Source organism: Oncorhynchus mykiss, chromosome 4 (assembly GCF_013265735.2).
Source record: "Oncorhynchus mykiss isolate Arlee chromosome 4, USDA_OmykA_1.1, whole genome shotgun sequence".
In the NCBI taxonomy this organism is placed as follows: Eukaryota; Metazoa; Chordata; class Actinopteri; order Salmoniformes; family Salmonidae; genus Oncorhynchus; species Oncorhynchus mykiss.
The window spans coordinates 8,066,669-8,089,843 of NC_048568.1; the positions used below are offsets into that span (position 1 = coordinate 8,066,669).

The 23,175-nt window shown below is 44.2% G+C and overlaps 1 protein-coding gene across 1 annotated transcript in view; it reads left to right on the plus strand.

Moving 5' to 3' along the window:
- The first annotated feature begins 8,520 nt into the window (after positions 1–8,520).
- The window catches only part of LOC100136711 (Rhag), a 28,652-nt gene continuing 13,997 nt past the window's right edge, over positions 8,521–23,175 (plus strand). Inside the window, exon 1 of the mRNA NM_001124674.2 lies at positions 8,521–8,839. Within this exon, the coding sequence (NP_001118146.1) occupies positions 8,659–8,839 (181 nt within the window). The 5' untranslated portion in view covers positions 8,521–8,658. The remainder of the gene's footprint in view (positions 8,840–23,175) is intronic.

Genomic DNA, 23,175 nt, shown 5'->3' on the forward strand with positions numbered 1-23,175 from the left:
ATCACTTTTGAATGCTGGCGGTGCTTTCACTCTAGTGGTAGCATGAGACGGAGTCTACAACCCACACAAGTGGCTCAGGTAGTGAAGCTCATCCAGGATGGGACATCAATGCGAGCTGTGGCAAGAAGGTTTGCTGTGTCTGACAGCGTAGTGTCCAGAGCATGGAGGCGCTACCAGGAGACAGGCCAGTACATCAGGAGACGTGGAGGAGGCCGTAAGAAGGCAACAACCCAGCAGCAGGACCGCTACCTCTGCCTTTGTGCAAGCAGGAGCAGGAGGAGCACTGCCAGAGCCCTGCAAAATGCTTACAGCCCAACACCTTGCAGGACGTTTGGCATTTTCAAGAGAACACCAAGATTGGCAAATTCGCCACTGGCACCCTGTGTTCTTCACAGATGAAAGCAAGTTCACACTGAGCACATGTGACAGACGTGACAGAGTCACTGCAACATCCTCCAGCATGACCAGTTTGGCGGTGGGTCAGTCATGGTGTGGGGTGGGGTGGCATTTCTTTGGGGGGCCTCCATGTGCTCTCCAGAGGTAGCCTGACTGCCATTAGGTACCGAGATGAGATCCTCAGACCCCTTGTGAGACCATATGCTGGTGCGGTTGGCCCTGGGTTCCTCCTAATGCAAGACAATGCTAGACCTCATGTGGCTGGAGTGTGTCAGCAGTTCCTGCAAGAGGAAGGCATTGATGCTATGGACTGGCCCGCCCGTTCCCCAGACCTGAATCCAATTGAGCACATCTGGGACATTATGTCTCGCTCCATCCACCAACGCCACGTTGCACCACAGACTGTCGAGGAGTTGGCGGATGCTTTAGTCCAGGTCTGGGAGGAGATCTCTCAGGAGACCATCCGCCACCTCATCAGGAGCATGCCCAGGCATTGTAGGGGGGTCATACAGGCACGTGGAGGCCACACACTACTGAGCCTCATTTTGACTTATTTTAAGGACATTACATCAAAGTTGGATCAGCCTGTAGTGTGTTTTTCCACTTTAATTTTGAGTGTGACTCGAAATCCAGACCTCCATGGGTTGATAAATTTGATTTACATCGATATTTTTTTGTGGGATTTTGTTGTCAGCACATTCAACTATGTAAAGAAAAAAATATTTAATAAGAATATTTCATTCATTCAGATCTAGGATGTGTTATTTTAGTGTTCCCTTTATTTTTTGAGCAGTGTATTTAATTAAATCATTCAAAAAGCTTTGTTAATACAATTGCAGACAGAAGTTGACAAACAGGAACACAGCAAGCATTTTTCTGAGCAAATTCTGCATCAAACAAAAGGTCTCAAGTTGTTTTATTAAACCGAAGTCCCACCTTAGTGATGTCACTGACTACGTCATTACCTTTTTACTCCTGAGGCCAAAACCCTACATAAACAATGGCTTTTAGTGTTATCTTAAATTGAGCAGTAACGTCCACTCCCCAAAGCTGATTTATTGTGGAATGTCTATTATCTCCCACACTCCCCTGCAGAGTTCTGTCTCATTCAGACATTATAAGAGATAGAGAGAGAGACAAAGAAAAATAACAACTGTGGAACAATTCTAAAACTATAAAATGAATATATATATTGTTAATCTGTAGTCTAGGACCCTATAAATGTAAGGAGGGAGTAGTCTTATAACCCCTCCCCTTCTATTAATAAAATATAAGCATAATCAATTATTCTAATACATCAAACATTTTGGTCCACCCTTTTCATGACCCCTAGGTGAACCCGACACATGGAAGAATAGATTCAAGGCATAATGTACAGACAAGGGTATGGTAAGATGTGAATACAGTGGAGGTAAATCAAATCAAAGTGTATTTGTCACGTACAACAGGTGTAGGTAGACCTTACAGTGAAATGCTTACTTACAGGCTCTAACCAATAGTGCAAAAAAAGTATTAGGTGAACAATAGGTAAGTAGAGAAATAAAACAACAGTAAAAAGACAGTGAAAAATAACAGTATCGAGGCTATATACAGTAGCTAGGCTACAACAGTAGCGATGCTACATACAGACACCGGTTAGTCAGACTGATTGAGGTAGTATGTACATATGGTTAAAGTGACTATGCTTATATGATGAACAGAGAGTAGCAGTAATGTAAAAGAGGGGTTGGTGGGTGGTGGGTGGTGGGTGGCGGGACACAACCGCAAGTAGCCCAGTTGGTCGGGAGCACTGGTTGCACTGGGCATTGAGTGACGATCAAAGTTTAATTGTCACGTGCGCCGAATACAACAGGTGTAGGTAGACCTTACAGTGAAATGCTTACTTACAGGCTCTAACCAATAGTGCAAAAAAGTGACTATGCTTATATGATGAACAGAGAGTAGCAGTAACATAAAAGAGTTGTTGGTGGGTGGTGGGTGGTGGGTGGCGGGACACAACCGCAAGTAGCCCGGTTGGTCGGGAGCACTGGTTGCACTGGGCATTGAGTGACGATGAGAGGGGTACACACCATTTAAACCAGGTGAGGTCACCGCATGTGTGGGAGGTGGAACAAAAGGGTTAGCTAAGGCATATTGAACAGGGCTGGAGGCTCTACAGTGAAATAAGGCAATAATCACTAACCAAAACAGCAATGGACAAGGCATATTGACAATAGGGAGAGGCATGCGTAGCCGAGTGATCATGGAGTCTAGTGAGTAGCTAGGCGGGCTGGAGACATGACGATTGAGACAGCTAGCGGGCCGGAGGTAGCTGGCTAGCAGAAGTGCCTTAGGGGGACGGCGCGAAGGAAGTCAGTTGTAGCCCCCTTGGGCGGTTACGTCGGCAGACCAGTTGTGATGGATCGGCAGGGCTCCTTGTAGTAAAAGCGTCCAGGCCAATTGGCAAAATAGGTATTGTAGCCCAAGGAGTGGCTAATAGACCTCATTAGCTAGCTAGGCTAGCTCCAGGCTAATTGGTGCTTGCTTCGGAACAGAGACGTTAGCCACTCGGATAGCAGCTAGCTAGCTGCGATGATCCAGGTTAAAAGGTTCAGAGCTCTGGGTTGAATCTCGCTGGTATGCTCTGGGTTGAATCACGCTGTGCAGACTGGCAGGAGTTGTCCAGGATAAAGGTTAGCTGATGACCGCTAGGAGTGGCTAGCTGACTACTACTTCTGTTGGGGGTTCCGGTAATAAAGTAAATAGCAGATCCATACCACAAGTATGAGGTCCTGAGTGCTCTGGAAAATGTTTTCATCAAGGATCTCTCTGTACTTTTCTCCATTTATCTTTCACTCGATCCTGACTAGTATCCCAGTCCCTGGTGCTAAAAAAATCATCCCCACAGCATGATGGTGCCACCACCTTGCTTCAAAGCAGGGATGGCGCCAGGTTTCCTCCAAACGTGACTCTTGGCATGCAGGCCAAAAATAGTAACATTTTGGCCTCCCAGGTGGCACAGTGGTCTAGGGCACTGCATCGCGGCACTAGCAGTGCCACCAGAGACTCTGGGTTCGCGCCCAGGCTCTGTCAGCCGGCCGTGACTGGGAGGTCCGTGGGGCGACGCACAATTGACCTAGTGTCATCCGTAGGGTAGGGATATCCTTGTCTCATCGTGCACCAGCGACTCCTGTGGCGGGCTAGTGCACGCTAACCAAGGTCGCCAGGTTTCCTCCTGTGTTTCCTCCGACACATTGGTGCGGCTGGCTTCCGGGTTAGATGCGCGCTGTGTTAAGAAGCAGTGCGGCTTGGTTAGGTTGTGTTTCGGAGGACGCATGACTTTCGACCTTCGTCTCTCCCGAGCCCGTACGGGAGACAAGATAGTAATTACAAATCATTGGATACTATGAAATTGGTGAGAAAAATGGGGTAAAATAAAAATTATTGGAAAAAAATAGTAACATTTTGGTTTCATCAGAACAGAGAGTTGTTTCTCATGGTCTGAGAGTCCATTAGATGCCTTTTGGCAAACTCCAAGCGGGCTGTCATTTGCCTTTTACTGAGGAGTGTCTAATGTCTGGCAACTCTACCATAAAGTCCTGATTGGTAGAGTACTGCAGAGATGGAGAACTATCCAGAAGAACAACCATCTCCACAGAGGAACTCTGGAGCTCTGTCAGAGTGACCATCGGGTTCTTGGTCACCTGCCTAACCATGGCCCTTCTCCCCCGGTTGCTCAGTTTGGCCGAGCGGCCAGCTCTAGCAAGAGTCTTGGTGGTTCCAAACTTCTTCCACTTAAAACTTCTTCGGGATCGGTGTCCCTTCCACGGGACGAATTAGCTAACGTAGGCTAAATCAATTCGTAATCGGTTGTAAGTAACAAGAACATTTCCCAGGACATAGACATATCTGATATTGGCAGAAAGCTTCAATTCTTGTTAATCTAACTGCACTGTCCAATTTACAGTAGCTATTACAGTGAAATAATACCATGCTATTGTTTGAGGAGAGTGCACAATTTTGAACATGAAAAGTTCACATCACATGTGTGCTTAAAGCACTACAGAAAACCTGCTAACCAAACAACAGTGCAGGGCATGCTCATGGAATTAAAGGGCAACTATACTGAAAAATAAAAGTTTCTTACATTTTTCTCAGACCTCAAAAGCCATCCGCTGATGTGCATAAGCATTGTTGTGTACAAAGAAAATCCAGTTGAGTTGTTTTTCTATTAAGAAAGTATGAAAAAAACTGGGGTAATCCAGAATTTGGGTGGGGAAATCTGAAACCTGGAAAAACAAAACCAAGAAATTGGAATTTGGGAAAAAGACTGAAGTAGGCAAAAAATGAAAAAATATTTTAAAAGGCCCTACCCTTTATTAAGAGGTGCTTATACCACCCTTTATAAAGCACAGGTTTATGGCATATTTGACATAATTGGTTTATAAGGGCACAGGGCGAGACCCAGATGCAGACAAGGGAGGCAGAAAGTTTGAGTCTCTGATATTTATTAGTATCCAAGGGGGCAGGCAAGAGAATGGTCGTGGACAGGCAAAAGAACATAACAAGGTCAGAGTCCAGGAGGCACAGAGTGGCAGGCAGGCTCGAGGTCAGGGCAGGCATTATAGTCAAGGCAGGCAAGGGTCAAAACCAGAAGGACTAGCAAAAAAACAGAAAGAGGAAAAAGCAGGAGCACAGAGTAACACGCCGGTTGACTTGACAAAACAAGGTGAACTGGCACAGACAGACAGAAAACACAGGTATAAATACCCAGGGGATAATGGGGCAGATGGGTGACTCCTGGAGGGAGGTGGAGACAAGCATAAGCACAGGTGAAACAGATCAGGGTGTGACAGGGTTATGTCACATTTGACATTGGTGGTTATGACACATTTATGAGCCCTTTATAAAGTATGACATATGGTTATAGATGGTTTGTAACGGATTTATGTAGTGTTTAGGAAGGCTTTATGAAGGCTTTATAAGCTGCATGTCGTTTAAAGTGGGACCCCCCCATTGAAAAAGCATTGGCTCCATTCAACATTTTCAGACACAAAATCACAAAAGTGATTGATCAATATAATGAATGCATATGGTAATATTTCATTGTCACTAATTACATTTTCCTCTTTAAATGTTTGTCCCTTTCTACTGTAGCACTCATTTCTAAACATTACAATTTAGAGCCTCTCTTTTACCAATGTGGCATATTACTCTGACAAACAGGTGGAAACCAAGATGGCTGCTCTCTCTTTCTGTTCTCCAACCATAGAAGAACTTGACAGAGGAGGGGGTAATAATATCCCTCAACATGTGGAAGCGATTTCCAACAGGTCTGGGAACAGGTCCACTGGGTTGAGCTCCAAGAACAACAGAAAAGCGTAGCTGGCAGAGTTTGAATACATATGCCGCTCATTCATAAGACTCTTTAGGCCTACTGACGGACCCATGCCCAGTGGTAATTTGGTAGAAAGCCTCAGGTTGTTAGCACAAATAGGACCTTTACTGTGGGAACCAGTCACAGAGGGATAAAGTGGGGGTACAAACTTAAGTGGAACAGCTTGAATGTGGGAGGAAGGCTGGCTACGGGAAAGGCTGCATTGGAAGAGATACTGTGTGGAATCCAAATTTGGTAATGCACTTTCTTAACACTGGCAGGTGTAATGCATTAACTTATTAGGCAAGAATGGTCAAATGACTCCTTAAAATGTTGAGTGTGGGAGGTTGGCTATGGGAAGGCTGCATTGTGAGAGAAGCAAAGTTGGATAATTCACTTTAACACTGGCATATGTAATGTATTTTTAGGCAATACTTGTCATATTACTCCCTTAAACATTTTTTTATTTTTTTATTTCATAATGATCCTGATAAAATAACAGGCATGCTGTGCAGAACATTTACTACATAGAGACATGACATTATACTCCTTATAAGACATTATAAAGGCTCATATATGCTTATAACAAGTTATTAAGAATTATACCTGTAAATGTCTACTCTGATTAGTTGTAATAATGGCACACAGTAGGAGGAGTGTCTTTGAATGGATTTCAATCAAATCCACACTGCATTGACACTGGCCATGTGCTACAACATGTGTATTTAAATAAATACATTTGGATTCATATTAAAGTGTATATTTGCACAGCACATGATGAGCATTTTTTTGTCTACCATTTGACTGGATTATGCCTCAACATAACATGACATTGCAATTGCACTTGTGATCCGGGGATAAACACATTGGTTTAGATACACAATCTATACAAAAGTATGTGGACACCCCTTCAAATGAGTGAATTTGGCTTTTTCAGCCACACCCGTTGCTGACAGGTGCATAAAATCGAGCACACAATCATGCAATTTCCATAGACTAACATTGGTTGTCGAATGGCCTTTTACAATCAGAACTCAGGAGAAGACTCAGATGCAGACAGCTAGAGTCACATGTTTATTGACCCAAACAGGGGGCAGGCAAAAGACAGGTCAAAGGCAGGCAGAGGTCCATAATCCAGGACAGAGTCAATAAGGTACAGAACAGCAGGGAGACTCGGGGTCAGGACAGGCAGAGTTTCGAAAACAGGTCAGAGTCAGGCAGGTACAGAATGACAGGCAGGCTCGGGGTCAGGGCAGGCATAATGGTCAGAACCGGGGAAACTAGGAAACAGAACTTGAGATAGCAGGGAGACCGGAAAACACGCTGGAAAGACCTGACAAGACAAGCCGAAATGGCAACAGACAAACAGAGAAAACAGGTATAAATACACTGGGGATAATGGGGAAGATTGGCGACACCTGCAGGAGGGTGGAGACAAGCACAAAGACAGGTGAAACAGATCAGGGTGTGATACTTACTGAAGAGCTCAGTGAGTTTCAATGTGGCACCTATCCAACAAGTCAATTTGTCAAATTTCTGCCCTGCTAGAGCTGCTCCGGTCAACTGTAAGTGCTGATATTGTAAAGTGGAAACGTCTAGGAACAACAACGGCTCAGCTGAGAAATGGTAGGCCACACAAGCTCACAGAACGGGACCGCTGAAGCGTAAAAAATTGTATGTCCTTGTTTGTGACACTCACTACCAACTTCCAAACTGCCTCTGGAAGCAACGCCAGCACAACAACTGTTAGTTGTGAGCTTCATGCATTTGGTTTCCATGGCCAAGCAGCTGCACACAAGCCTAAGATCACCATGCGCAATGCCAAGCGTCAGCTGGAGTGGTATAAAGCTTTCCGCCATTGGACTGGAGCAGTGGAAATGAATCACGCTTTACCATCTGGCAGTCAAAGGACGAATCTGAGTTTGCTAAATGCCAGGAGAATGCTACCTGCCCAAATGCATAGTGCCAACTGTAAAGTTTGACGGAAGAGGAATAATGGTCTGTGGCTGTTTTTCATGGTTCGGGATAGGTTCCAGTGAAGGAAAATCTTAATGCTACAGCATACAATGACATGTTAGACGATTCTGTAATTCCAACTTTGTGCAGGCATGACAATGCCCCCGTGCACAAAGCGAGGTCCATACAGAAATGGTTTGTCAAGATAGGTGTGGGAAGAACTTGACTGGCACAGGCACAGAGCCCTGACCTCAACCCCATCGAACACCTTTGTGATGAATTGGAACGCCGATTGTGAGCCTAATCGCCTAACATCTGTGGCAGACCTCACTAATTCTCTTGTGGCTGAATGGAAGCAAGTCCCCGCAGCAATGTTCCAACATCTAGTGGAAAGCCTTCCCAAAAGAGTGGAGGCTGTTATAGTAGGAAAGAGGGAACCACTCCATATTAATGCCCATGATTTTGAAATGAGATGTTCGACGAGCAGGTGTCCATATACTTTTGGTCATGTAGTGTATCACCCAAACACACCAGAATGACTCTGACAGTGACAAATTAGTTGAAAAAAGCTCATTAGCCATTCATCTCATGTCTCTGTCACTGGCCGGGGGTCATTACTGTGTGTTTTGCCAAAGTCTTGTTTTTTCCCCCTCTTTTAATAAGAGTAAACACCCAACAGTGAGGAAACCCATCCCCATGAGCAAAGTGAAGAAAGGGGAGTAACCATGCGGGCCTGACTTTTCTGCCCTGCCATTGGTCCCCACGAAACCTGCACCAATTTAAAACCAGACACCAGTTGCTCTCCACCCGTCAGACTATTACCACAAGCCCCAAAAGATAGATAGGGAGAGAGAGAAAAAGTGAGCGTGTGTCAGAGACAGAGGGTCAGCCTGAGATAAACAGAGAGAGAGAGAGAGAGAGAGAGACACACACAGTTAGTTAATATTGGCATGCCTGCATACTCCACCAACATGAGGCTTAAGTTTCCTATCCTAGCTCTGACTCTGGAGATTATCACCATCATCCTGTTCGGTGTGTTTGTGGACTACGATGATGGGAAACACGGGGGGCACGGAGCCCACAACACCACACACCATAAGGAGAAGAAGGATCCTCTGACCCTTTATCCCAGTAAGTGACACCTGAAGGCTCCTTCATGTTAGCCTGGTCCCAGATCAGTTTGTGTGGTCTTGGAATGACAATGACCATAGGAGTTGGCAAGACAGGAACAGGTCTGGGAGCAGGCTTCCTCAGTGTGGTGCCACATATTGTATGTGTGGGCTGTCAGTGTGTCAGCCTGGTTGTGGGAGCTTGGCTGAATCATGGATTGTATTGTATTGACTCCTTAATGCCAACCCCAGTTGCTATGGATGAAGGGCTATTGAAGTTGAGTCTCACAGATTTGACCCTTATTCTCTTAATAATTGTGCAGTAGCTTTGAGGGATAAGCTATGGATCATTGGAGATGGTATTATTGAGTATTATTCAGATACTCCTGTGAACAATCAGAGAGAGAGATGTCGTGGGAAAGCATGGTGTGAGGTTGTTGTGCACGTGCCCATTCCAGCATCCTCACACCTAGAAATACTCTTTAGGGAATGGGCCAGATGCTCGAGCTGTCATAGGGGCACCACTCTCTCTCATACTGGACAGGTTCACTGTGGCTAGCCTCCAGATGGATTGTGCAAATGGGAAGATGAATGCCAGGACTGAATGGCATCCACATACTTACAATAGAACTTGCAAGTGCACTTAAGGGAGTTGCAGTCATGTGTTTTAGTGAGACATACGATTGAGTTAAAAATGTACGTGGATTTGTGTTTGGAGATAGATAAGTCTATCTATGAAAAGTGCCAAAGCCCCACCCCTACTACTTTACCTTTTGTACAAAAAATAATTTAGATGTTAGTCTGGTGTTCTTCGGGTGGTTCTTGGAATCCCAGAAAGTGTATTTTCTACCAATTTTAAAACAGCATAAATACTTGCAGACTTACAGTATAGAGGTTTGCCCAGAAATGGGCAGGGCAGGTGTGACCCGAAGAGATTAGCGTAGTGCTTAACATTTGGGCCGATCCTTTTCCATTCCAAGAATTTTGCATATCCAAAGACATCCTAAAACCTTTAGAACTATTGGTTGTTTTTAATGTTGTTTAATGGGTTATACAGCTGGAGATGTGTATAAAGGCGACATTGACTTTCTTTTCTTAAGAAAGCTGTTACATTTGCAAATTCCATTCATAACTATCATAATTGACCCCCCAAAATGGTCAATTTACTCAACAGACTGGCTAATTAACGCCCCATAACATGCTCATTCAGCTGAACAACCACAAGTTGCACCCCCCCCCCCCCCCCCCTAACAAAAACTATTGGAGTAGACTACGAGAAAATATCAGGGGTCTGATGTGTGCAATGCAGGGTCGTCTATATTGTGCATTACCAAAGCTCCACAATTACAGGTTCATAGCAGAGGAAATAAGAGGAGGAATGCAATTTTGAAAAATAGGAGCCTGTTGTTGCTGGGCTTTACCATCAATGGACAAAATCATTGTTAAAAAAAAATATTGAGAGGAACCAATGGTTTCTGTGGCTCTGTGAAGTACTTGTTTTCCTCAAAGAATGGGGACCTTAAGATTTGTTACACAGAGTTGTTTTACAGCCATAGTCTACTCCTTTCATCAAAGTCAGGCCGAATTTGTAATTTGTAATTACAGTTCACAAAAAGCAACTTCACCAATTGCACTGGTGTAAAAAGCTCCCCAATTGTCATACCAGAATAAAAGTATAGATACCTTCATAGAAAATGACTCAATTAAAAGTGAAAGTTACCCAGTAAAATACCACTTGAGGAAAAAGTATCTGGTTTTAAATGTAAACTCAGCAAAAAAGAAACCCTCTCACTGTCAACTGTGTTTATTTTCAGCAAACTTAACATGTGTAAATATTTGTAAGAAACACAACAAGATTCAACAACTGAGACATAAACTGAACAAGTTCCACAGACATGTGACAAAACAGAAATGGAATAATATGTCCCTGAACAAAAGGGGAGTCAAAATCAAAAGTAACAGTCAGTATCTGGTGTGGCCACCAGCTGCATTAAGTACTGCGTGCATCTCCTCCTCATGGACTGCACCAAATTTGCCAGTTCTTGCTGTGAGTTGTCATCCTGTACCTGTCCCGCAGGTGTGATGTTCGGATGTACCGATCCTGTGCAGGTGTTGTTACACATGGTCTGCCACTGCGAGGACGATCAGCTGTCCATCCTGTCTCCCTGTAGCGCTGTCTTAGGCGTCTCACAGTACGGACATTGCAATTTCTTGCCCTGGCCACATCTGCAGTCCTCATGCCTCCTTGCAGCATGTCTAAGGCACGTTCACGCAGATGAGCAGGGACCCTGGACATCTTTCTTTTGGTGTTTTTCAGAGTTAGTAGAAAGGCCTCTTTAGTGTCTTTCAGTGTCTTTTTAGTGTGTTTCATAACTGTGACCTTAATTGCCTACCGTCTGTAAGCTGTTAGTGTCTTAATGGTCGTTCCACAGGTGCATTAATTGTTTGTTCTTTGAACAAGCATGGGAAACAGTGTTTAAACCCTTTACAATGAAGATCTGTTAATTAAGTTATTTGGATTTTTACAAATTATCTTTGAAAGACAGGGTCCTGAAAAAGGGACATTTCTTTTTTTTAGTACAGTGGTGGAAAAAGAACTACGTTCTCATACTCAATTCTCCTTATATTAAGCAAACCAGGAGGCACAATTTGTGTTTTTTAAATGTATTTACGAACTGCCAGGGGCACACTCCAACACTCAGACATAATTTACAAACACAGTATTTGTGTTTAGTGAGTCAGATCAGAGGCAGTAGGGATGACCATGTTATATTGATAGGTGAGTGAATTGGACCATATTGCTGTCCTGCCTGAGCATTCTAAATGTTTTTGTGTGTCAGGGAAAATGTATGTGAGTAAAAATTACATATCTTCTTTAGGAATGTAGTAGAGTAAAAGTAAAAGTAGTAAAACATATCAATATTAAAGCACAGATACCCCCCAAAAACGACTTAAGTAGTATTTCAAGTTACTTTACACCACTGACCAATTGCAGTTAGATTCAGTATGATGCTAAATGAAACTCAAAGACACTGGTGCCTTGGAGGTTTGAGATTTGTCAAAATCTGCATGATCCATTCTGGTTATCATGCCTGGGAGACAGAATGAGGATTCCCCATACGGGATTACGGAAATGCGGACAGAAGGTTGATAAAACGCAAGCTTAATTCCCTTCAATTACGTTTAAGCCAGGTCATTTGTCAGAGCTATGGTGACCTCCAAACACGTCAGCATTTAACATTATTGAAAATATTTTGGCTGCTGGCCTGAAACCTAATTTCAGACTATCAACCTGAAATCCTGGTTAGCACACTACAACTACCATGGATGGAAGATGACCTAACATGTTGGACATAGAGCCCATCTGAGAGGCTAGGTTCCAAATGGACCTTCTCTCTACCTCCCACAACACCCTTCTCTCAGAGCCTTCAACTGGTATGGTGTCTCAAAGGTATCAAGTATTCAGGTGATATAAGATTGATGGGGTCGAGGCTGATCAAGAATGCAGGGCAAGCAGCCTTAGAGCATTGTTAATAGAAATGAACCTCAGCCACTAGCTTCTGTATCCTGCATTGCTAAAATGCCCATTCCTATGAGACCATCCAAGGGGTTCCTCTAAAGGCCACTGCAGAGTGTCACGGAACCGACTAGACAGCCTACTGTTAACATTGTACTTGCTAAGTCTACGGTTTTTAGGCTTGTGTCGCGTTAGCAAAATGGATTCGGGAGACAGATGCAGGAATGCGTAATAGGGTTTTCTATTTAGCCCAAATTACGGCGTGCCGTGTAAAGGCACGGGGACGAAGACCAAACAAACACGTAACAAAAACACAGGGTTGAAACCCAAGACAAAAGAGCGACAAGTATCTCAAATAAATACACAAACGCACAATGATTAACACACGGGGCGAGACCCGTAATCATCTGCACAATCCACAAGGGCACGAAAGCCCAAAACACACAGCACAGGTACTCACATGCACCAACGGACATTGTAACAATAAACGACAGCCCCATGGAAACCAAAGGGCACACTTATACAAGTACTAATCAGTGGGAATAGGGGACAGGTGTGCGTGATGAAAGTTCCGTGGATCCGTGACAGCTTGCCTAATGTTTTTGTAACCTGACTGGATGTGTGCAAAAATGTGAGAAGTAAAGTGTATGCGACCCGGGCCAGGAAGACAGTAAACTAACTTTAGATCCAGGGTCAGCTCAGTCTTGACTCTTTTGGGTTGGCGAGCCCAAGTGGGTTATTTTGTTCAGATGGTGCCAAAAACAAATATATGCAAAAAGAAAAACTACAAACAGGCATGCCCAATAGTGCTGAGCGATTAGTGCTTTTTGAGGTAAGTTCGGTTGTAACGGTTTTCTTGAGGTGAAGGAGAGGCGGACCAAAATGCAGCGTGGTGGTTATTCATGATTCTTTAATAAAGAAAACTATACATGAATAAACTAACCAAAAAAACAATAAACGTGAGAAAACCTAAACAGCCTATCTGGTGACAACAAAGACAGGAACAATCACCCACAAAATACTCAAAGAATATGGCTGCCTAAATATGGTTCCCAATCAGAGACAACGATAAACACCTGCCTCTGATTGAGAACCACTCCAGACAGCCATAGACTTACCTAGAAACCCCCACTAAGCCACAAACCCAATACCTAACAAAACCCCAGGACAAAACACACCACATACAAAAACTCATGTCACACCCTGGCCTAACCAAAATAATAAAGAAAACACAAAATACTAAGACCAGGGCGTGACATCGGTTTCGGTTTGATTATAAAAAGCTAATCACAGTTTTTGATTTTAGTTTCAATTTAAAAAATATATATATATTAAATGCATTATTAAATAATGACATCATATATTTTTTTGCTAAAAAGACATACCCAAAAGTAACTGCTATTCATGTGTAATTACATGATTCTGACATGCAAAAACATTGTATATTTGGAAAGAAGATATCTGGGAGATTATGAGGAAATAAACTGAAGACAATTTACATAGTTCAGAATACACAAGATCAAGCACACACAAAACCGTAAAAAAATAAATATAGATATTTTAATTGACAAGCTATAAGGGAATTATTGATGATTAGAGCTGTTCACAACATGTGAACAATATCAGAAATAAAAAGGGATTGATAGACCTAACAACTAGAAATGGGCAGATATTTTAGTAAGTGGTGTCAGGTGTGGTCACGGGACGTTTCCAAGTGTCCCTAAACCTCTCCAAAGTGGCATACAGTTGAAGTCGGAAGTTTACATATACTTAGGTTGGAGTCATTAAAACTCGTTTTTCAACCACTCCACACATTTCTTGTTAACAAACTATAGTTTTTGCAAGTCAGTTAGGACATCTACTTTGTAATTTTGTAAAAGTGATTTTTCCAACAATTGTTTACAGACAGATTATTTCACTTATGATTCACTGTATCACAATTCCAGTGGGTCAGAAGTTCACTTACACTAAGTTGACTGTGCCTTTAAACAGTTTGGAAAATTCCAGAAAATTATGTCATGGCTTTAGAAGCTTCTGATAGGCTAATTGACATAATTTTTGTGTGTACCTGTGGATGTATCTCAAGACCTACCTTCAAACTCAGTGCCTCTCACCTGACATCATGGGAAAATCTAAAGAAATCAGCCAATACCTCAGAAAATATATTGTAGACCTCCACAAGTCTGGTTCAACCTCGGGAGCAATTTCCAAACGCTTGAAGGTACTATGTTCATCTGTGCAAACAACAGTACGCAAGTATAAACAACATGGGACCACGCAGCCGTCATACCGCTCAGGAAGGAGATGCGTTCTGTCTCCTAGAGATGAACGTAGTTTGATGCGAAAAGTGCAAATCAATCCCAGAGCAACAGCAAAGGACCTTGTAAAGATGCTGGAGGAAACAGGCCCAAAAAGTATATATATCCACAGTAAAACGAGTCCTATATCGACATAACCTGAAAGGCCGCTCAGCAAGGAAGAAGCCACTGCTCCAAAACCTCAATAAAAAAGCCAGACTATGGTTTGCAACTGCACATGGGGACAAAGATCGTACTTTTTGGAGAAATGTCCTCTGGTCTGATGAAACAAAAATAGAACTGTTTGGCCACAATCGCAATCGTTATGTTTGGAGGAACAAGGGGGAGGCTTGCAAGCCGAAGAACGCCATCCCAACCGTGAAGCACGGGGGTGGCAGCATCATGTTGTGGGGGTGCTTTGCTGCAGGAGGGCCTGGTGCACTTCACAAAATAGATGGCATCATGAGGAAAGAAAAGTATGTGGATATATTGAAGCTACATCTCAAGACATCAGTCAGGAAGTTAAAGCTTGGTCGCAAATGGGTCTTCCAAATGGACAATGAGCCCAAGCACACTTCCAAAGTTGTGGCAAAATGGCTTAATTAAGGACAACAAAGTCAAGGTATTGGAGTGGCCATCACAAAGCCCTGACCTCAATCCTATAGAACATTTGTGGGCAGAACTGGAAAAGTGTGTGCGAGCAAGGAGGCCGACACACCTGACTCAGTTACAACAGCTCTGTCAGGAGGAATGGGCCAAAATTCACCCAACTTATTGTGGGAAGGTTGTGGAAGGCTACCCGAAACGTTTGATCCAAGTTAAACAATTTAAAGGCAATGCTACGAAATACTAATTGAGTGCATGTAAAATTCTGACCCACTGGGAATGTGATGAAAGAAATAAAAGCTGAAATAAATAATTCTCTCTGCTATTATTCTGACATTTTACATCCTTAATTTAAAGTGGTGATCCTAACTGACCTAAGACAGGGAATCTTTACTAGGAGTTTAAATGTATTTGCCTAAGGTGTATGTAAACTTCCGACTTCAACTTCCGACTTGCAAATTAGATTATTCCAGTGCTATTACATATTTGTAATCCCTAAATGCTATTTGTTCAGTATAAAAACACAATTTCTACCATATCAACCTCACTCGAACATTGTGGTGGTGTTGTGGGGTATCCAGGGTGCATTCTAGTGTCATTTCAACCTCTCCAAAGTGTCAGAATGTGGTAATTGCACTGCTTTTGCACACGGGATGTGCCAAAATATTTATTGTTCTCTATAAAAACGACATTTCTACAACACCAACCTCTCTCAAACATATCCACTGTTTTTTCAACCTCTCCAAAATGCCTGAATGTTTAGCCTAGGCTATTGGTCCCACATACAAATGAACTGTTTACAAAAACAATATAAAATAAATAGATGTACAGTACCAGTCAAAAGTTTAAAGGGTTTTTAATTATTTGTACTATTTTCTACATTGTAGAATAATAGTGAAGACATCAACACTATGAAATAACACATATGGAATCATGTAATAACAAAAAAAGTGTTAAACAAATCAAAATATACTTTATATTCAGATTCTTCAAAGTAGCCACTGGACATTAAAGAAGATACAAAAATGTCTTATCAAACACAAACTTGGTTACACATGTGTCCTCCAATAAAAAAAAAATAGAAATTAGCTGAATGATTTACAAATGACATTCGTGTTCATGTTACATCCCAGATGATTGGATTTCACTTTCATCATAGCTTGTGCATGTCTTGCATAGTCTTTGACGAAGTCCCTCTCTGCCAGGAAACACCCTTTTTTTCTCTTTGTGTTTTGTGCAATGCTTGCAGTTCTTCCTTTTGTCTTTTGGCAGGTGTGTTGGATAGTGGCGCTCACTTTGAGTGGAGGGTCTTGTGATGGTGGTGAGGTTGCTTTGGGCCCGCAATTCAGCAATTTCCAATACCAGCTACTCTCAGAAGGCCAACTGGGTGAGATGGGTTTGACCTTTTGGTTTGACCATGTGCTTGTGGAGAATGAAAGCCTTTACTGTAGCAATGTCCACAAAGTGGTAGAAAAAAAGTTATATACTACTTCCTGGTCTTGTGGAAGACCTGGTAATAGCCTATCAGAGGATCAGATAGGTCAACAACCCCCATGCTGGCATTGAAGTCCTTCACAGAAACAGGAATGGGGTCATTCTTCCTCACCCATGCCCCATCGGCTAGCACAAAGAGCTTGTAACCCCATTTGGTCTGCAAGCCAATTCGAGCATTTGAGGCAACCAAGCGCTCATCTATATATAGATTATGAGCAGGCTGTTATGGGTGTAAGATGGCACAGTGATGCCATCTGTTGGTAAATGTTCATTACTGCAACTCTTGTGTTTTACCGGGGTGCTTCAGATACCCGGATGTGTTGTGATGTACTGAACAAGACTGGTTACTCGCATCAATGCCTCTGTCTCGTCATTTAACATTCAAACATGGTGTCAGAGTCGGATAACTAACCATGCTTTCCGCAAATTAGAGTCACCTGCTCTGGTTTACAAACAAATGCTTATTTGTGTAAAATTTCGCCCGGAATTGGCCTTAAGCTAGAGTGAGTTTGCTAGTTAGCTTCAGTGTTGTTAGCACCGGTTAGACATGGCAGCGAACATTCCCCCTCCCGCCGTTATGAAGCTCAGCGGGGATTGGAGCACGAACTGGGATACGTTTAGAGGTGAATGGGAGGACTACGCGCTAGCAACGGGACTTCTGGAAAAGGAAGATGAGGTAGTGGCTGCCACTTTGAGGACTATAATGGGAACTGAATGCCGACACGTATACAAACACAACCTGAACCTAACAGCAGCACAGCAAGGTAACGCTATAGCTATTCTTGATGCTCTTGAACATTACTTTACGCCAGCAAAGAACGTCATCTACGAGCGTTATGTTTTCGGTCATTGCAAACAGGAGGACGGGGAGTCCATTGACAGCTTTGTCACTAGGTTAAGGGAAAAGGCAGCTACATGTGACTATGGTGCTTTAAGAGATGAACTGATCAGAGATACGATTGTGCTTGGCATAACGGATGAGGGCACCCGCAGACGTTTGCTGAGAGAACGTGACCTGACGCTGGCCTTGGCAGTGGAGACATGCCGTGCAGCAGAGCTTACTGATATACGGATGAGGTCCATGGAGCTAGAAAGGCAACATACGGACAATGTAAATGCTACATTCAGGCAGCCAGTAAAGAAATTCCCCTTTGCCACAGCTAATGCTAATACTACAGCCAACTCTGCAGTAGACAACCTCAATACATGCCGATATTGTGGCATTTCTCATGGACGAGGAAAAGAACACTGCCCAGCCTATGGAAAAATATGCAAATCCTGTGGTACAGCTAATCACTTCGCAAGGGTCTGCATGAAAAGCAAGAGAAAGGAGGGTAAAGTGCACTCCATGGAAACAAACACAGATGAATGGAACGACAGCACAGAGGATGTACATGCTAGCGAGTGCATAGGGGCAGTGAGGGCAAAAGGGCAAAAGTGGTTTGTCACTCTGCTACTTAATAATAAACCACAGCAATGCCAGCTAGATTCAGGGGCCACATGCAACGTTATGAGCCTTAAAGACAAAAGGAGGCTCGCGCCCAGAGACAAACTCACACAGAGTAGCACCAAGCTGAAACTGTATTCAGGCCAGTTCATGACCTCTTTAGGCCTGTTTGTGACAGAGTGTGTTTTACGTGGCCAGAAATACACCCTTGAGTTTGAAATAGTTGAGGCTAGTCAACAGCCATTACTGTCAGGTTCTACATGCGAGCGCCTTGGACTTATTAACTTCACCATCCCAGCTGATCTTAACATTATAGACAAAGTCCAGGCTGGGCCCCTGAGCAAGGAGACACTCCTAAGCAAGTACCATGATGTCTTCAACGCACCGGTCGAGTCAGTTCCTGGGGAAGTCCACTTTGAGTTGGACGCAGCAATCCAGCCTGTCCAGTGTGCACCCCGCAATGTACCAGTGGCCATGAAAGCAGCTACGAAGGCTCAGCTTGACAAATACGAAGCAGATGGCCACATCATATCCGTCACCGAGCCTACGGACTGGATAAGTAATATGGTTATCGTCAAGAAACCAGACAAGCTACGGATATGCATTGATCCTAAACACCTCAACCGGGCTCTGCGACGTTCACATTACATTATGCCCACGTTGGAGGATGTTCTTTACAAGCTCCCAAAGGCCAGAGTCTTCACGCTCGTGGATGCCAGAGATGCCTTTCTGCAATGCAAGCTCGACGAGCCCAGCAGCTACATGACCACCTTTTGGACACCCTGGGGCAGGAAGAGGTGGTTGAAGCTTCCGTTTGGTGTCTCCGTTGCTCCAGAGGTGTATCAGCGGAAACAGCATGAGCTGTTGATGGGACTCAGTGGCGTGGAACCCATAGCAGATGACATTCTTGTAGTGGGCTGTGGGGACAGTGATGAGGAGGCAGAATGTGACCATGATGCCAAGCTGCTGGCCCTGATGGTCAGATGCAGACAGGTCAAGCTAAGGCTAAGCATAAAAAAGCTTCAGTTTAAAGTGCCAGAGGTCCGCTTTCATGGGCACATCTTGTCCTCCACCGGATTGAAGGCGGATCCTGAAAAAGTGAAGGCTGTCTTGGAAATGCCCCACCCATCTGACGTGAAGGGAGTGCAGCGCTTCGTCGGATTCGTCACCTACCTGGCCAAATTCCTACCGCGGCTCTCTGAAGTGTGTGAGCCACTGAGGAGGCTCATGGACAAGGACACCATCTGGCATTGGCTCCCAAAACATGACGCAGCGGTGAGGGAAATAAAACAACTGGTCACCCAGACACCTGTACTGCGATACTACAATGTGTCAAAACCTGTCACGATTCAGAGTGACTCTAGCCAGTATGGACTTGGCTGTTGCCTCATGCAGGAGGGCCAGCCTGTGGCATTCGCCTCTAGGGCACTCACCCCAACAGAGCAGAACTATGCCCAGATAGAGAAGGAGTGCCTCAGCATTGTGTTTGCATGCCAACGCTTCCACCACTACCTGTACGGGCGCGACAATATTACCGCAGAGACCGATCACAAGCCCCTTATTGCTATATTCAGCAAGCCTCTCCTGAATGCCCCAAAACGACTGCAGAGCATGCTACTGGCCCTACAAAACTACAACCTCAAGGTGGTGTATAAGCCAGGGCCAGAGATGTATGTGAGTGACACGCTCAGCAGGGCTACTGCATCAGGCACACACACACGCTCCATGCATGAACAACACGCAGTGTGCAGCTTACAAACAGAGCAAGTGGATGTTGAACACATCAACCAGGCTGACTACCTTAATGTTACGGACCAGCGCCTTATACAAATCAGACAGCACACAGACAGGGATGGGCAACTCCAGGCATTGAGGTCTGTGATTATGATGGGCTGGCCCGACTGCAGGGAAGAAACTGCTTTAGCCGTCAGAGAATATTGGCCAATCAAAGAGGAGCTCAGTGTTCAAAACGGAGTAATATTCAAGAGTCAGAGAGTCGTTATTCCCCGGTCTCTGCGCCCTGAGATGTTGGCACGCGTGCACTCAAGTCACATAGGAGGTGAGGCCTGTTACAGACAAGCACGTGACACACTGTATTGGCCAGGAATGCAGAGTGAAATTAAAGACTATGTCAGTAAATGCACAATCTGCAATGAATATGCCATTGAGCAACAGAGAGAGACGATGATGTCCCACGAGCTACCGATGCGCCCCTGGCAGATAGTAAGTCTAGATCTCTTCCAGCACAGTGGCAAAGACTTTCTGCTGGTAGTCGATCATTACTCAGACTTTTGGGAGATTGACCTCCTCCCCGACCTCTCAGCAGAGACAACGATCAAACGCTGCAAGGCTCAGTTTGCCCGCTATGGCCAGCCAGATAGGGTAATTTCAGACAATGGACCCCAATTCTCCGGAGTTGAGTTCCGAAAATTTGCTGCAGGATGGGAATTCGAGCACGTCACTTCATCACCACGACACCCAAAAGCTAATGGGAAGGCAGAGTCCGCAGTAAAAATCGCAAAGAACCTCTGCAAAAAGGCTCTGCGAGAGGGCAAAGATGCTTGGAAAGCAATCCTGCAGTGGCGCAATACCCCGACAGAAGGCATGGACAGCAGCCCGGCACAGCGCCTCATGGCACGGCGCTTAAAAGCAGCTCTGCCAGTAGCCAGCACTCTCCTGGAGCCATGTGTGGTGACAGACGTGCTGGGGAAGCTACGTCACAGAAGACAGGTCTCCAAGTTCATCTACGACAAATCAGCAAAAGACTTACCTGATCTCAGGGTGGGTGAAACGGTGCGAATGAAGCCACTACCAGGGGACCGGACAGGCCTCTGGAGACTCGGATCCTGTGTACAGAAAGTGGCACCACGCTCCTACTTGGTCGAAGTGAATGGATCACTGTACCGTCGTAACAGGGTTGACCTTCGGATTGCTGAGCCAGCACCTACTCAGAACCCTGATGGTCAAAGGGGTCGCATGACAAAAGACAGAACCCCAGCAAGTTACATGGGGCCTGAGGCACTGGGCGAAGAGCCAGGGGATCACAGGTCGGCCGCTCCCTCACCCATCAATTCTCCCCCTAGACATTCAGGTGACACGCCTGTGCGGGAACCCGCAGTCCTCGCAGACAAGCCCCCTGTCTTTTCACGATGCGGGCGTCTGTCCCAGCCACCAAAAAGACTTAATCTGTAGGTTTCCCATCAGGGATTGTTGACAGAGATAAAAGTGAAGAGAATATCAAAATGTGTTGTTGTTCTGGAAAAAAAAAAAAAAAAAAAAATACTAAACTGTTCATGTTGGAAATTGTTACTAGGTTTGTTTTGTTAGTGAATTGACACCTCCTGTCCTATTTTATTAAAGGGAAGATGTTATGGGTGTAAGATGGCACAGTGATGCCATCTGTTGGTAAATGTTCATTACTGCAACTCTTGTGTTTTACCGGGGTGCTTCAGATACCCGGATGTGTTGTGATGTACTGAACAAGACTGGTTACTCGCATCAATGCCTCTGTCTCGTCATTTAACATTCAAACACAGGCTGGAAGTACATTTTGCATGCCTCCACCATGTCATGATAAAGGGGCTTGACTCTTGCAAGACGATCATACCCTGCAGTCCCCTTTTTCTGGTCATTCTCCTGATCCATTTGTGGATCACTCATGTTAAGAGTACGGTTGATGGCCAAGAATCAGTTTTCACTCATGATGGAGGTGGGGAACTCGAGCTGATAGAGTGGGGATCTTGCTCCAGTTGTCAACTAATCTTGATACCTTTACCAGTCCCATGTAAATCACCAAGGAAATCTAGTTGAGCGTGTCACCCATGGTGACAGGGCTCCAGGACATCTTCCCTCCCCCTGTTGCTTCCAGCTGTGCATATTCATTTTAATTTGATGACTTTACTCTTTGATATTCCTTAATAACCCCCAAAAAATAAGAAATATTGGTAAATCGCTCAGCACTAATGCCAAAACTAAAGATAAAAAACAAACGAAAGGCCTCACGGCCACCCAAAACGTCCTTTTAGCACAGCACTTGGACATGGTTGGTGCTGCCACCTGGGGTACGGAGTGTTGAAGTCTATCTTGGTCCAGTGTGGTGCCTAACTGTATGCTAACACTAAACTACCTTCTACAGTACATAACAATAGTGCATATCTCTGTATTATTTATTTGGTTTTGCAAGGTTGGAGATTTTAGATGACAATGTTGGGTAAGATGAATGTGTAGTGGTAGGCCGAAGAAGGGAGATATCCAATATGGACAAGATAAAAGCTGAGACTTGTTTTGCTGCTATGTTCCGAAGCTCCAAGTTCAGTACTCTACGTCTCAGTTGGTATAGTAGGGTGCTGACACCGGAAGGAATTTATCAGGTTAGTTCGTTCCCAGCAATAATACACGATACATCATGTATTCTAGTTTTTGTTACCCTATTGTCCATTCCCTTGCATCATCCCACTCATTGTGAGGTAATGTTTTGCACGTTGCTTGATTTGCACATTCCCAATCAGTACCCTCAATGCTAAAGAACAGAAAATATTGCATGCAATGTATTAACAACAAAAATGCTGATCTGTTCAGTCAACACATGGCTATCTTATCTTGTACAGTCGTGGCCAAAAGTTTTGAGAATGACACAAATATACATTTTCAAAAAGTCTGCTGAGTCAGTTTGTATGATGGCAATTTTCATATACTCCAGAATGTTATGAAGAGTGATCAGATGAATTGCAATTCATTGCAAAGTCACTCTTTGCCATGCAAATTAACTGAATCCCCCCCCCCCCCCCCACAACAAAAAAATTCCACTGCATTTCAGCCCTGCCACAAAAGGACCAGCTGACATCATGTCAGGGATTCTCTCGTTAACACAGGTGTGAGTGTTGACGAGGACAAGGCTGGAGATCACTCTGTCATGCTGATTGAGTTTGAATAACAGACTGGACTTCAAAAGGAGACTTCAAAAGGAGGGTGGTGCTTGGAATCATTGTTCTTACTCT